Source organism: Eptatretus burgeri, chromosome 9, assembly GCF_056783735.1.
Source record: "Eptatretus burgeri isolate ZD-2024b chromosome 9, Ebu_testis_v1, whole genome shotgun sequence".
NCBI classification, from domain to species: domain Eukaryota; kingdom Metazoa; phylum Chordata; class Myxini; order Myxiniformes; family Myxinidae; genus Eptatretus; species Eptatretus burgeri.
In genome coordinates, this window is record NC_140969.1 from 47,891,980 (window position 1) to 47,908,946 (window position 16,967).

Consider the following 16,967-nt stretch of genomic DNA (forward strand, 5'->3'; position numbering starts at 1 on the left):
TCATAGAATACATACCCCACGCTGTCTTGAGAAGGACTTGGTCTGAGCCAACTCTTTCGTCACCGAACCAACTCAAATCCACCTAGTTTTGACATAACTCGTCCACAACTTTTTAAGATATCATGATACAGTATGTATATGTATATATATATATATATATATATATATATATATATATATATATATATATATATATATATATATCGCTTTTTACCCTATCTCTCAATTTTATAAATTGGCCTATGTTGACATTTTCACCTCAAAAATAGTTGGTGGTTGAATTCAGTGAGGGGATATGAAAATTCTGTTCAAATTTCTCATCAATCGGATGAAAATTGACAATTTTATAAATTTCAGCTGATGTTGACCTTTTGGCTAATGTTGACCTCAAAAATAGTTAGTCGTTAAATTCAGTGACTTCATATGCAAATCCTCTTCAAATTTCTAGTCAATTGAATGAAAATTGAGGATTTTAGTAAATTGGCCTCTGTTGAACTTTGGCCTATGTTGACCTCAAGCGAGTGACTGCTATATCACATGGTCATGTAACATGTGGTAAAGTCCCAATTTCCTCCGCTGAACGGTTTTCGAGGTACGCTCTTTACAAAATGCAGACACGTACACCATACGTACGTGTGCTACCGATTGCTTAACCCCGCTTTTCGCTTCGCAAGCGCAGGGTAAAAAGAGCATGCAACCGTCTCTGATCGTGCCATTAATGTATTGCTTCAGTTTTTAACAACATAGCTTTTTGAAGTGAGCTTCTCAACATTGACATTTATCAAGAACACCAAGAGGTCATGTCTAAAGAGCCTGGACCAGGAACTTCGTGTTTCTCGTTCCAGCATGGAGCCAAGCATTAAGCATCTCTATTCCTCAAGACAGGTGCAAGTTTATCACTTGTGCCAAATGAAAGTTTGTTCCTTCATTTTCTCACTTGATTGCTTCTGGGAACAGTTCAAAATGAATTATTTGACTGTCCTGTGATCATTAATGACGTATTTGATGGAAGCTTTTTGAAAAGGATGAAGTTTATAACCTCCTTGATGGGCTGAATGGGAATGAGGATTTACTTTCATAATGAAACTTCAAATTAATTTTTATATAATTTATATCATTGTTTGAAATCTTTCGTAAACCACTGGAAATATCGAAATGATATTAAATGCACTACGTTAGTTATAATTTGCTCATCTAGGTGGGAAAAAAGTGATTTTTACTCTAACTTCCAATGATTATAGTGGGTGGTGAAAATATAATACATATTGATATGGAAAAATTTGGTTCGGTATGCTACGAGGATTGAGCAAACTCAAAATGTGCAATGAAATAAAATTTAAAAACACGGTTGATATGAGCACTGAGCGAAAGAGATAATGCGAGGAGACCACAATCAACACTGTTCAGTAGATGTGTTCGGTGTGGGGTTGTACTGGCTGGAAAGAGTGTTTGAGTATATCAGAGTAAATACCATAATATTCATTGTTTCCCTTCGCAGGTTTTGCATCAAAATGAGTGCGATGTTTGCACTCTTCTTCCTCCTCTTGGCTCGCACTTCTGTCTGGGCTCAGCAGGATGAGTCAGGTCTAGTTTCTCTTCCACCATATTGTCTCCATAAGTATGAAGGCCTGACACATGATTAAAGATGAATTATAATCAGCTTGCTTCTGAGTTTGAAATTGTATTGCAAATTGTATTGCACTTGTGATTTACCAATATGATTATCATTTATAAATTTCATAAACTCGGGTTATCTGTCACATTTGTGTCAACCAAGCCGATTGCACTCTGAATCAAAGTAACCCGTGTTCTCCAGCAGAAGAGATGTGCCGAGAGGTGGTGGTGGACATCGTGTTCGTCTTGGATGGATCACGCAGTGTCCTGGTGCACAACTTTGAGAAAGTGAAGGACTTTGTTAATGTACTCATTCGTGGTTTCCATGTGGGACCAAATATGACACATGTCGGAGTGGTGCAGTACAGCAGTAGAGTGCAGAATGAGGTTGTACTTGGAACACTGCACAGCAAGGAGGCTCTGCGTGATGCTGTGCAGTCCATTAAGCATTTGAGTGAGGGGACAGTGACTGGGGCAGCCATTCGATTCATGACGAATGTGGCATTCCGAAACGCTCGACCAGGCGTGCCACGTTTGGCACTGGTCCTCACTGATGGACGCTCAGCCGATGATGTTACTGCGCCAGCCAAAGCAGCACATGGACAGGGCATCACAATGTTCGCCATCGGCGTGACCGACAATGTGGATGAGGACGAATTGAAGATCATTGCGACAGATCCAGATTCCATACATCTTTACCATGTTGATGACTTTGATCTTCTCCAAAAGCTGCAGGTGAGCTGGAATCTTTGGACCATTGTGACTCTAAGGTCCACTTGGAAGTCATATCCATTGTATGACCAGAAAAAAAACTTCCCCATAGCTCCAACAGATTAACAACAAATTGATGATCCTCAATTTGAAAATATATATACTGTATATATTGTTGAGCCCTGCTATTTGCGGATTTGCTATTCGCGGACCCCGCGTATTTATAGCCGGGGTTTAGATGTATATATTTATATATTTATTTGCAATTTATAAAATGTAACCTACTTCGACATTCGCAGCACTGTGCTTCGTGTACTCACATTTTTTGCATTTTCGCAGGTTTTTGCGGGCATACTCGTGGGGTTTTTTTCATGGTTTTTCTGGTTTCGCAGGCATATTCACGTTTTTTTTTTTAACGTTTTTGTGGGCATATTTGCGGTTATTCACGGGATTTTTGATTTTCCATCATGAATCATGAACCGCTGGAAACCTATCCCCCCTTTTTCCATTGAAACAATGCCCGGACATTCGCGGTATTTTCCAGCAACATATCCCCCATCAATAGTGGGTTCTGACGTGTGTGTGTGTGTGTGTGTGTGTGTGTGTGTGTGTGTGTGTGTGTGTGTGTGTGTGTGTGTGTGTGTGTGTGTGTGTGTGTGTGTGTGTGTGTGTGTGTGTGTGTGTATAAATATCGAAGCAGGACTTTGAGCTTTAATGCAGCGGATCCATTGGTACAAAAGCTGAAACCATTTAATATCTAGTGTGACGGACATGGGTGGAGCACACACAATTATTTATTGTAATACTTCTCAAAGCAATAGAAAAATATATAATAGTCCACAGAATGATCACACAAACAATGATAACGTGTTACCAAAAGATCCTTTTTGGGTGTTTCACTTCATTTTACATCCTCATTGATATTTACAGACAGACATGTAATGTGTTTTTGAAATGCGGTGAAGTGATGGGTTGGCCCAGCTAGTTTTACACTAAAATACGTCATTTTAGTCAGTGCAGACGTTGCACATTGCTGAATATGCATATTTCTCCACAGGTGCAGGTGGGTCGTAAAATCTGCCGTGAGACCATTTGCGGACGTCGCATTGGGCAGCAGGATGCTCCAGGTGAGTATAGCTTGAGAGCAGGTTGCTTTCTGGCAAATTAGGCTGACCTGGAGGGATAAACTACTCTCTGACGTAATGGGGCCAAAGATGTGGTACCATTTGATGAGCAGTAGGTGATGTGTCGTGCATTGTCGGGGTAAATCCAATCAGATAAAATACAAAAATTAAACGAGAACAGCACATGGTAGAGCGCATACTTTGGCCAGGCTGAGCAGTTTACATTGTGTATCCCACTGATAGGCCGGATCTCCATCCAACCCTTCACCAAAATGTAATCAGCTTGTTTTTGTTCACCAAGTTTCGTCCGAATCTGTCCATAACTTTCTGAGATATCCTCACAGACAAACAGACAAGCAAACAAACCGTAGTGAATACACAACCTCTGTTCAATTTCGGTGGCGAAGGTAATCAGGAGAAGAAGACTCGCATAAAGGCATTCACACTCGTAAAACCCAGAACTGTAGTTGTGCGTTTCTAACCAGACAAAACATTACAACTTAATATTACAACTAGAACGGGCACTCAGTAGAGCGCATACCTTCGCCAAAGCTACATTTTGCCCCCCCCCCCAGAAACCGTTGATTGTGAGGGTATTTAATCCCATACCACATCTGCCATCTCATATGTGTTATGATGGCTTAAAAACATTAAATTTCCTGCTGTTTGACACTGATTCACGTACATTGTACAATTTCTGTATGAACTCCCCGACCTTTTTGGGTGTCGGTGTCAAGTCAATCTGATGATAACTGGTCACATGATAAGAAATTATTTTCTGGCATTTTAGGGGCATTTAGCACACACGAGTTTCTGTTTTTCTAAATAAGTTATTTATTGTGAACAAACAAACATTCATTGTACAAAAATTACGATTTTGACCTTTTCATGACCTCGACCTTGAACTTTGTACTCTTAATTTTGTAATTGGTATTAGAGTGTGGGGAACAGAACAGTCAACATTTTGGTGTTGGTTTCATGCAAATCGGATAAGAATTGACCGTGTTATGACTAAAACCGCACATTTTGCAATGTCGTGACCCCCCCTGACATTTGACTCCCAACCGCTAATAAGGGTTATTACGTCATTGTGTCATGTCACACATCACAAGATGGGGCATTGAATTCTGAACATTTTGGCATTAGTTGCATGCAAATTGGATACAAATTGACCACGCTATGGTAAAAAGACGATTTTGACCTTTTCATGACCTTGACCTTTGACCTTTGACCCGATCGCTCCCAAAATCTAATCAAATGGTCCTCGCATAATAACCAATCATCCCACCAAATTTGCTACTATTCAGTTCAATACTTTTGGAGTGATGCGAATAACAAACAAACAAACAAACAAACAAACAAACACATATTCACAAATAAATAAATAAATACACAGCGATCAAAAAATAACCTTCGCAACAAAGTTTGCGAAGGTAACTAATAGCCTGGCAAAATAATTGTTTTATTTTCACCCACACACACCCCCTCACACTTCATTTTTCTTTGTTCTGTTTCTCCTTCTTCCCCAGTTTTCCCTTCCATTTCTGTGATTGAGAATTTGTGGTTTTCTCCATCTTGTTCACTCTCTGTGTCATCCTTTCCAGACTCTTATTCTTCCCCATGTCCTTTATTCCTACACGTGTTCCTATATTCCTACACGTGTTCCTATATTCCTACACGTGTTCCTATATTCCTACACGTGTTCCTATATTCCTACACGTGTTCCTACATTCCTGCAAGTGTTCCTATATTTTGCCCCTCTACCTTGCTTTTGGTGTGTCCCCTCCCCTCTTTTGACTGTTCCTTTTGCTCTGTTATGTACTGGTCTGTTTTATGTTCTGGATCCTCTTTCACAAAATAAACCAAAAAATATGTCATAATATTCTAGATCCTTGACTCTATGCAAAATTTTTGTTTTGTTTCGTGTTACTATCAGCGTCGGGCACAGTTTCATTCCATGCTACAGTGGTGAGGAAAAGTTTATGAACCCTGTCGAATTTTCTGTATTTCTGCATAAATTTGACCTAAAATACGATAAGATCTTAATCTAATCCTAATAATAGATAAAGAGAATCTGAATAAACAAATATGCCTGGTGTTGGCTTAATGGTGAGGGTGGTGGGCTTAGGATCCTAGGATCCTGAGTTCAAATTCCACTCGGCTGTTGAATTAATACCAGGTGGGGTTGGCTGCCTGTCATCCTTCCTCGGTCGGCAAAATGAGTGCCAGATTGCTGGTATACTCTTGTTGGAGTGGCGGCCCGTCCAGGATTGTGCCCAATAGCCAAGGAGACTGTTTAAACAGCACCAACACTCTGCATAGAGTATGGTCCCGATGGATGGATGGATTAAACAAATAGCAACCAAAACAAAATCTACTTTTTCATTTATTCATTAAACAAAATAATTCAACATTGAATTTCTTTGTCCGAAAAAGTATGTGAACCTCGAGGTCTAGGTTAATCCGCTTAATTAAAGGGGTAATTGCAGTCAGGTGTTTCAATCAATGGGATGACAATCAGAAGTGACTTTGGGTGGCCCTGCCCTATATTATAAACATAAACTTTGTTTGTTGCCATCAGAGTCTGGTCTTCACCACACTGGTTTGTGAAAGCGTGTCATGCCCCGATCAAAAGAGATTTCTGAGAACCTCAGAAAAAGAGTTGTCGATGCTCATCGGTCTGGAAAGGGTTACAAAACGATTTTTAAAGATGTTGGGTAATTGGGTTCCACCAATCCACTGTCAGCCAGATAGTGTACAAATTGAGAAAATTCAACACCATTGTTACTCTTTCCAGGAGCAGTCATCCAAGGAAAATCACTCCAAGAGCAAGGCATACAATAATCCAGGAGGTCACAAGGCACCCCAGGGGTAATGTCTAAGGATCTGCAGGCCTCTCTTGCATTGTCTCGTGTCAGTGTTCATGAGTCCACCATTAGGAAAACACTGAAACATTTCCACCCATCTCAAGTTTTCCAAAGACCACCTGGATGATCCAGAAGGCTATTGGAAGAATGTTCTGTGGACAGTAGAGTCGAAAGTGGAACTTTTTGGTGTAAATAAAAAACGTTATGTTTGGCGAAAACCAAACACTGCCTTCCAACATAAGACTCTCATCCCAACTGTAAAGTATGGTGGTGGGAGGATCATCATGGTTTGGGGCTGCTTTGCTCCTCAGGACCCAGATGGCTTGCCATCATTGACAGAGCTATGCATTCCAAATTGTTCCAGAAAATTCTACAGGAGAATGTCAGGGTATCTGTCCATTAGCTGAAGCTCAATAGAAAGTGGGTCATGCAGCAAGACAGCGATCCTAAACACACAAGTAAATCTACAACAGAATGGCTGAAGCAGAAGAGATTTTGTATTTTGGAATGGCCAAGTCAAAGTCCACACCTTAACCCAATTGAAATGTTGTGGCAGAACCTGATACGAGCAGTTCATGCAAGACAGCCCACAAATATCGCTGAGTTGAAGCAGTTCTGTAAGTGGGAATGGGACAAAATTCCTCCAAGCTGATGTGCAGGACTGATCAAGAGTTACAGGAAGTGTTTGGTTGAAGTTGTTGCTGCTCAATGGGGTGCCACCAGTTACTGAATGAAAAGGTTCACAAAATTTTGCAGACAAAGAAATCGAATGCAGAATCATTTTGCTCAATAAATAAATGAAAAAGTTTATATTTTTTTTGTGTGTGCTATCTGTTTAATCAGATTCTCTTTGTCTATTATTAGGACTTAGATGATGATCTGATCACATTTTAGGTGAAATTTATGCAGAAATGCAGATAATTCTAAAGGGTTCACAAACTTTATCTCACCATTGTATATCTAGCTCCTGATCATGAACCTGTCCTTGCCTGTTCTCATTCCTTCCTCCTTGTTCTGACATAGCTCCTCACCCCTCACCCTGACGTGGATCATTGCTCTGACTTTGCTCCTTGTCCAATCTTTTTGTTATTTTGCCCCAAGTTTCCTCCTCCTCCTGTTCCTTTCCTACTTTTCGCAACAACCATGTTTCTTCCCATTATCTTCTATCTTCTCTTTCTCATTTTTCAACCCTGAAATATATTTCTCATCTTTACTATCTGTAATTCCTACTTTTTCCTTTTTTCCTATCCTCACAAGCACCCCTTTTGTTTTTTTACACACCATACTCTTCAGGTTAAAAGAACAATTGATGAAACTCACTTTCTCTAATTATAAATGAAGATCCAACTCTCTCCTCCAACTTTGTCATTTTGATTTTTATATCCTCTATGTCCGTCAAGCTAAATGTCAACATCCTTTCCCTACCATCAATGCAAGACAATATCTACAGTAACTGAGAGTTCATAAAACATCTTAACTAGCGTGGGGTCTATGAGTGGCAAACTTAATTGGTTGTGATGACGTAAAATGTCGTAATATTTTGTCCAAGTACTGCGAAACGGAAGGGTTTTGAAAATGCTGAAGAAGTGATTTGCATTCCACAGTGTTGAAGTACGTAATTAAATTGAGATAATATATAGATTTTAAACGTCGTAGAAAAAAAACATTCCCGAAGTTTACCGCTGTTGATGCAGCATCTTTCACGCCATATATTTTTTAAACATTTTACATTACAGTTCTTAATGCTTGTTGTTTGTGTCCTTTATGACTTCCTTAAAAACAGTCAGTTTCCTGTCTCGAATGATTTTCAATTTTGTTTGACTGCAATAATTGGAGCGTATTAAAGGCCAAAGTACTGATAAACTCCAGGTTCGTTTTCCGATCAATGTTCTGATTTGTGTTCAAAATATAACATTCAATTGAAATGAAGTTGCTCCTCCAAAATAAACTGACGTTTGTAGACAGAAGGACAGACAGACACACAGGAGACAGAAGTTAACCAATTGCTTAACCCTGCTTTTTGCTTCGGGTGCACAGGATAACAAGAGTTATGATTCCCTCTATTCCTCGCACCATCGTTGACGTGCAACACCTTACGAACCCCATTCGAGGTTCCTCACTCATTCTTAGCTCCATTCCCTTATTTACTTACACCTCTTCACTCTCAGCAGCTATAATCTTACCACCTGTTAATCATTTTGAATGATCGTTTACCATGCTTATGCCACTTAAATGTACTTGACATTTGAACTGTAATTGCACACGAAATGACCTGCACTCCCCTTTTCTCGATCCTGACTTGTATTAAATACTGCACACTCTGCTTCTCACACATCTATGGCCTATTGTATTTACTCAATGTAAACCCCTTTCCCATCGTTTTACGCACTCGTACCCAACCTAAGGAAGCAGAAACCACACACTATGCTCTTACAACTATTTATAATTTTCACATACCAAACCTGCTTGACTTCAGTTATGATCAACATGGCGTCACTCTGAAGTATCCAAGAATGTCTTACCTCATCCAAACTCACCAAACTATGCAGCTATCTATTGCGATAAGCCTATACAGCCCAAACAGTATCCCATACTCCAAACTTGTCTCTATTTATTTCTCGAAACAACAAATCAAAGAAAACAATTGAATATTGAAACAAGAAAAAGAGCAATCAGAGATTGCAAACCCTTGCCAGGACTTCTTTTGAGTAGTGTATTTTTGTAGGTTTTCAGGTAAATCCAATATGGCTGCCAAACCATGTGACTAATGCCATCATATGTGTGAACCTTTTGTTCCTCATGGACAGGCGGTCATACGTGTGAAGTTTCGCCTCAATCTGTTCAGCCACTTCAGAGAGAATTTTTGAAGGTTTTTTTTTAACAACATGGCTGCAGAATCACGTGACCGATGACATCCTGATTTTTTTTTCTTCTGTGGACCATTTTATCCCTAGATGACCCTCAAAAATTTTCATACTGATCAGACGTGGCGTTCTACATATGAAAATATGACGTCATTACGAGGGTAGCTATGATGTCATAAAATCACATTCATTCCACATGAGGCGTACTTGCTATTTGCCAAGTTTCAATTTTTTCCTTGGTGCGGTTTCAGAGATACAGAGGTCCAAAGTTTTTCCGTTTTTCGAATATGGCTGCCACACCACGTGACCTATGACGTCATAATTATCATTGAAACATTCCACATGAGTAGTCGCACCAATGGTGAAAATTTCGTCTCAATCTGACAAGTGGTTGCAGAGAGAAAATATAAAAGTTCCGTGCAGACAAATAAACGGACAGACACACACACAAACAAACAAGACAAACAAACAGACACACAAAGAAACAAACAGCCTTCTCCCAATCATCAGCAAGGTGATGGAATCCATCATCGCTTCAGACATGAAATCCTTCCTCTTCTCCAATGGCTTGATTTCCAATCATCAATTTGGTTTCAGACCAGGTCACTCTACCCTGGATATGCTGCTTGTGCTCTCCCATCAATGGATGGAGGTCCTCAATGCCAGACAGGAAATCCGAGCCGTATCCCTGGACATATCACGTGCTTTTGACACAGTCTGGCACCCTGCCCTACTCACCAAACTCTCTTCCCATGGTATTCAAGGCCATCTCCACTCATGGCTCGCAGACTTCCTCTCCTGTCGCAGTCAACGTGTGGCCCTAAATGGAGTTCTTTCATCCCCTCTTCCTGTGCAGGCTGGAGTTCCTCAAGGTAGCGTTCTGGGCCCTGTTCTTTTTCTGGTTTTCATCAATGATCTCTCGGACTCTCTGGAAAATCCTCTGTTTCTCTTTGCCGACGACTCCACCCTCTGCCGTACCATCTGCCATCCCTCAGACCGGCAAGCAGCAGCTTCTTCGCTCACTGCAGATCTGGATAAAATCACAAACTGGTCCAACACGTGGAACATGTCTTTCAATCCAGACAAATCTCACACTCTCACTATGTCTCTTCGAAAGGACGGTTTAGAAAACCCCCCCATCCACTTTCTCAACAATCCTCTGGAAGAAGTCTTTTCTTTCAAGCTTCTAGGTCTCACTATCTGCCATGACCTTTCCTGGGAAAGTCACATTTCCAACCTCGCCTCAAAAGCCAGTCGCCGACTGGGAATCCTCCGTCGTGCTAAGTCCTTCCTCGGCCCTCTTGTGCTCCTGACCACTTACAAAGCTTTTGTCCGTAGCCTGATGGAGTACTGCTCTCCCCTCTGGGCTGGTGCTCCTGCCTCCCACCTTTCTCGGCTTCACGCTGTCGAAACCAGGGCATTTAAGATCATCGGCATCTCCCGCAATGAAGCTGAATCTTTGGGCCTCTCACTCAATCACCGCAGGTTGGTCGGTGGTCTTTCTGTCTTCTACCGACTCCTCTCCAGCCTTGCCCCCCCCTGCTCTCTCTGCGATTTGTCTCCACCACATTTTCACAGGGCGCTCAAGGTCCGCCAACAACCCCCTTCTGGTAAAACTACCAAAATCAAAAATCACTGCTCATCTTCACTCTTTCATTCCTCTTTTTTCCCGCCTTTGGAATAAACTTCCTCACTCAATTCTTTCCCATTCTTCCCTCCAGGCTTTCAAAACAGCTGTTCACCACCACCTCTTATCTTCCCCCATCCAAATCCTCGATCTTTTCTACCCCCGATAATCCACCCAAGCCCACTTCCTTCATTTCTCCTACTTTCCTTCCTGAAAGTCCCTGAAATGTCCATCTTCTCTTCGCCATGTTCCCGGTCCCATCCCCATCCCTCTCCCTTCCACAGTTCACCTAATGTGTCTGTTCTCCACTGTTTTGTCCCTTCCACTCCCGCCCCTCTTGTCTCATGCCTCCTTGCTGTGAGTTGTGTGTTAGCTCCCATACGAGCCTCGACCAAGGTATACAAAAAAAAAAAAAAAAAAAAAAAGACGTCGTGCAGAGCACGATACTCACAAAATCCATTAAACAAATTTCACCTCAAAAATAATTGGTGGTTGAATTCAATGACCAAATATGCAACTTCTCTTCAAATATCAAGTGAATCGGATGAAATTTGACAATTTTAGAATTTCGGCTTATGTTGACCTTTTGGTCTCTGTTGACCTCAAAAATAATTGCTGGTTGAATTCATTGACACGAAATATAAATCCGCTTCAAATTTCAAGCCAATCGGATGAAAATTGAGGATTTTAGAAATCTCAACTAAGTTGTTGACCTTTGACATGTTGACATTGTGACCTCAAAAACAATAGGCCTCTTCCTTATGGCAAACTCTACCATGTGGTGAAGTTTCCTGAAGATCGGTTGAAAATTGTGACCTGTAGGTGACAAACTGTCAGACAGACAGACAGACAAACAGACAAACAGATAGACAGACAGACAGAATAACAAAATCGACTATAAACCAATATACTTTAAAAATCTTCAATTTTGCAAATAAACGAACCTAAATGCAATACTCTCTCCGAATCCTTCCGCGAGGGAAACAAGCACTTCTCTGTATTGTACATCTCAGGACCTTGTAAGCACAACTTGCCTAAGCTTGAACCCACAATGAAAGGAGAACCTTTATTTTCCTGAATTGTTCTCGCTGTCAGAGTCTGCTCATGAATGCCGTAGGATTCCTCGAGGCTGAAACTGCCATCCTCCCAAATGCAATGCTTGAGATGATCAGCTGACAGGTGCCATTCCTGATTCATTGTTGCTCATTGTGGAATTGTAAATTGCTTGGTGATGAGCTGGAGATTAAATTTTTTTTTTTTTTAAACTTGTCACTCGAATGTACTTGACATCTGATCTCTTGGAAATCCCAGTTGGTGAGATCAATGTGTGTGGGTGCTTTATGTCACTTCATTGAAAGCCGAGTAGATATACAGAATTACAAAGCGCATGTCCAAACGCACGGGTTTTGAATCGTTTGACATGGTGCCTGATGGGTCACGTGCGTTGTGTTGCAGGGTTTGATGTGCTCGGTTTGGTTACAAATCCAAATGTCCCGCTGGTGCCTGGCAGTTCTCAAGGCATCCAAGCATTCCGTCTTGGTCAAGAAATTCAGATGAGCAGGGAGGCAAGGTAAGTCCAACAGGTAGCAAGTGGACATGGCCATTAAGCACTAGAGGGTGAAAGTGCTGGAGACGTGTGTCTTGCTACATGTATGGCTAACTATGATGATCTCTGTTTCATCCCTACCCCATCCCTCACACAACAGGAAAGTTTTCGCCTATGGATTGCCAACTGAGTATGTGGTTGTTGCAATGTTTCACATGCTTGGTAACACACCAAGTATGACTTGGGATGTGTGGTCCTTTCAGTGGACTGGAAGCGGTCTGGTAGCAGGCTTGAGACTGAACGGTAGCAGTGGTCATCTCGAGGTATCTGTTGGTGGTTTGCAAATGCCTATTATTATAAGGCCTACACGACCACTATTTGATAATGCCTGGCACAAGCTTGTCCTACGAGTTACTGCAACAGAAATCCAAGTGTTTGTGGACTGTGTGGAGGCTGGGCGTACAACGCTGGGTGGTCCACCACTCCCACTGAGGCCGCTAGGACAGGTGTCTGTGGGTGGATCGTCTACACATCCAGGCTCCGTGAGGGTAAGACAGGCCTTGAGGCGGAGAGTTATTCACATCCCAATTTCCTGACTTTTTGTATGATTTTTTGCAAGAAAGTTAACATCCTCAAGTTAGTAGGACATGAAGGAGGAGAGCAAGCTGGTTTATGGTTAAAGCTCCTTGTTAAAGTTATGACATGCCTATTCGACACACCCGTGGTACTCACGCTGACTTCAGACTGGCTGAAGCCGAATGCAAGTCACATGGTGCCTCGAGTTGCGACGTGCCTCCCAGGGGACGTCCTCCAGAAATCGGAGCGTCCCAATGTTTGGCAGGACTTATGGGCACATGTGTGACTATTGCTTTGTCCTGGGGAGAGAAGGGCAGGGGGGATCCATCCCCATTGACACGGGTCCCACTCCCCTCCTTCAGAATTTCTCCACAGTACTTGTGATCCACCGCGCCTGCCATGGCCCTCTCAGGAGAGTCTGTTGCGGTCAGTGACAGGTATTCCGCTGACAACTTCAGACTCCTGACCATGGTTGGCTTCGCTGTGTGTGGATAACTGCTAAGTCATTGCATGCCCCATGCTGTTGGCTCAGCAATTTCAGTGAGTACCGTGCCCCAAACCCACTATGGGCAGATGGTCTTGCCCACCACGCCATTTGCACAGACTTGGTGGACTCGGTCTGGACGTTGAGTCAGCATTCGTTGCAGCAGGCCACATGTGAACCAATGGATGGTTTCGTGGTCCCAAACTGCAACGGACATCCACTCCGGTCATCCAGAGTTTCAGTCTGCTGCCTCTGCGCCGTAGTGGTCAACACCTGAAACGCACTCGGGTGTGGAGGAGGAGGAGAGGGGGAGGTCAACGGACCAGGGTCTTACAACCCTGGGAGAGGAGGTGTCAAGCTGGCGCTGACCTCTGCTCTCTTATGCTCCACATCACCGAATGCTAGGCTTTCCAACTGTTTTCATGAGTTTTCTGGAAAGGAATTTTTAAATTATTACTCCCTGCCACTCTATGAACCTTTTTTTCTGGACAATAGCAAATCTCTTCTAAAATGTTATTTTGTGTGTGTGTGTGGTGCAGGTGGACATGCAGCAAGTGCAGATTTACTGTGACCCCGATCGAGCAAAATCGGAGAATTGCTGTGAGCTTCCTGATAATGTGAGTCCTCCGTTAACCGTTTCAACTTCATCACCTGAATTGTATTTTTTCTTTCTTGTCTCGAGTGAAATCATAGAATTGGCCTCGTCTGCGGTGTACAGTTTATTTATATTTTCCCTTCTTATCTCACTCCAACTTGAATTGTATCGGCTAAATGCGACATGAAAAGAGTTTTTTTTTATCATCTCCTGTTGTTAAACTCTTAAACATTTTCCTATATAATCAACACTGTACCCTGAAAATTAAACTCCATCGGACTCTATTTTCGATGTGTTTTCTAGTTTCTACAGAATTCTACAAACCTTTGCAAGTTAATTAATAAGAATATTTGGTTACAAATCTTAAGTTCTCAACATCATTGGAATCTCCCGTGATGAAGCCGAAGCACAAGGTCTGTTGCTCTCACATCATGGCAGCTGGGTTGGTGGTCTCTCTGTTTTCTACCCTACATTCACCAACATTGCTCCTTCTGCTCTCTCATTATACTCTGATCCTCCCCAGTAATTCCAGGATGTACCCATTCTTCCAGGAACCACCTTCTGGTTAAACTTCCAAAATCCAGGCTAATTGCACACCTCAACTCTTTTATTCCCCACTTCTCCTGCCTATGAAAACATCTTCCAGAGACTGTTCTGTCTCACTCTTCCATCTGGAACTTCAGGCAAATTATGCACTGCCATCTGTATTCATCCCCAATTCTGGCATATGATCTTTATTACCCCATTAACCTTTCCTATTGGGTGGTCACGAGAGTACCCTTATTTTCACTTTTCCCGTCCTTCTGTATGTATGTTTGCATGTTTGTTTGTATGTAATGGACAGCTCTGGATGCCAGAGGAGTCGACCGATTTTGATGAAACTTGACAGGTAGGTTCATACCAGGATCTAGTTCTTTGTTTTTGAGCACCGTTGTTATGGACACCACCATTGCCTTGCAACGGGACTTTGAAATGTTTGAAATATCCAAACAATTAATTTTTTCGAAAATCAAAAATCGTCTTCAAGGCTTTTATGCGCTCTATAATCAACCTCTTTGTAAAAAATTTTCAGCCCGATCCGTCAAAAATTGTATGACTAGTATGCAATTATATCGCGACCACCCATGTCGCCAACCGGCTTGTCTGTATGTTTGTATGTAATGGGCAGCTCTGGAGGCCAGAGGAGTGAACCGATTTTGATGAAACCTGAAAGGTAGGTTCATACCACGATCTAGTTCTATGCTTTTGAGCACCGTTGCTATGGACACCACCGTTGCCTAACAACGGGACTTTAAAATTTTTGAAAAATCCTAAAAAAATTATTTTTTCGAAAATCAAAAATCTGCTTCCAGGCTTTTATGCGCACTATAATCAACCTCTTTGTCAAAAAATTTCAGCCCGCTCCATCAAAAACTGTATGACTAGTATGCAATTATGTAGCAACCACCCATGTCGCCTACCGGCCTGTTGGGTGGTCGCTAGAGTACCCTTATTTTCACTTTTTCCGTCTGTCTGTATGTATGTTTGCATGTTTGTATGTAATGGACAGCTCTGGAGGCCAGAGGACTCAACCGATTTTGATGAAACTTGACAGGTAGGTTCATACCAGGATCGAGTTGTATGCTTTTGAGCACCGTTGCTATGGACACCACCGTTGCCGAGCAACGGGACTTTGAATTTTTGGAAAAATCCTAAAAAAATTATTTTTTCGAAAATGAAAAATCGGCTTCCAGGCTTTTATGCGCACTATAATCAACCTCTTTCTCAAATATTTTCAGCCCAATCAGTCAAGAACTGTATGACTAGTATGAAATTATGTCACGACCACCCATGTCACCTACCGGCTTGTATGTTTGTTTGTATGTTTGTTGGGTGGTCGCTAGAGTACCCTTATTGGGTGGTCGCTAGAGTACCCTTATTTTCACTTTTTCCGTCTGTCTGTATGTATGTTTGTATGTAATGGACAGCTCTGGAGGCCAGAGGCGTCAACTGATTTTGATGAAACTTGACAGGTAGGTTCATACCAGGATCTAGTTGTATGCTTTTGAGCACCGTTGCTATGGGCACCACCGTTGCCTAGCAAATGGACTTTGAATTTTTTTGGAAATCCTAAAAAAAAAATTTTTTCGAGAAAATCAAAAATCGGCTTCCAGGCTTTTATGCGCACTATAATCAACCTCTTTGTCAAAAAATTTCAGCCCAATCTGTCAAAAGCTGTTTGACTAGTATGCAATTATGTAGCGACCACCCATGTCACCTACCGGCTTGTCTCATTCTGTATACTTGCTCGTTTCAATGTTTCCTCCCCTCCTCCCTCTCCTCTTTTCCTGTTTGGTCATTCCCTTATTGGTTGTGCCCAATTGTTGTTGTCAGCTCAACCTTGCTCTTACATGAGCCTTAACCTTGTTGAGAGAAAAAAATTATATCTAATACGTGTCATCGTGTCTTTGTTACGAAACCGAGCTGTGATTTCTCTAATCTTAAGCTGCTGTCACACCTGACGATTAAGCCAGCGTATGCCAATTTATGAAAAATTTGTCTAAAACGCTAGCACACGTCGAATACGTTATGGGTATGTTTTGTATACGTTAAGAGCACGCTGAAAAACACTGCCATACATCGTAGTATGCTGGCTTTAAACGTTGTACTTTTGGGTTGTCCTCAAATTTTTGTATGCTTGAAATTTTACAACGTATGCCGGCGTATGACTCACACATTCCGCTACACTGGCCATAAGTTGTAGGCACGTTATGGGGATCGTTGACACATGTCGACATACGTTACTTGTAAGTTACTCATAAGTCGAAACACGTCGAGGTAATGTTTAGCGTACCCGAAACTTATTTCTAACCTACGAGTAATGTTTTGTTAGCACGCTACACGAACGTTGTTCTCACTTCGCAAAACGTTACTTGAAAGTTCCTCATACGTCGAAACACGTCAAAGTAATGTTTAGGGT

General features: G+C 41.8%; 1 protein-coding gene across 1 annotated transcript in view; it reads left to right on the forward strand.

Moving 5' to 3' along the window:
* The window catches only part of LOC147020086 (uncharacterized), a 102,129-nt gene that overhangs the window by 9,481 nt on the left and 75,681 nt on the right, over window positions 1-16,967 (forward strand). Inside the window, exons 2-7 of the mRNA XM_085893776.1 lie at window positions 1,499-1,584; window positions 1,820-2,349; window positions 3,383-3,452; window positions 12,263-12,377; window positions 12,514-12,901; window positions 13,953-14,030. Of these exons, the coding sequence (XP_085749902.1) occupies window positions 1,512-1,584; window positions 1,820-2,349; window positions 3,383-3,452; window positions 12,263-12,377; window positions 12,514-12,901; window positions 13,953-14,030 (1,254 nt within the window). The 5' untranslated portion in view covers window positions 1,499-1,511. The remainder of the gene's footprint in view (window positions 1-1,498; window positions 1,585-1,819; window positions 2,350-3,382; window positions 3,453-12,262; window positions 12,378-12,513; window positions 12,902-13,952; window positions 14,031-16,967) is intronic.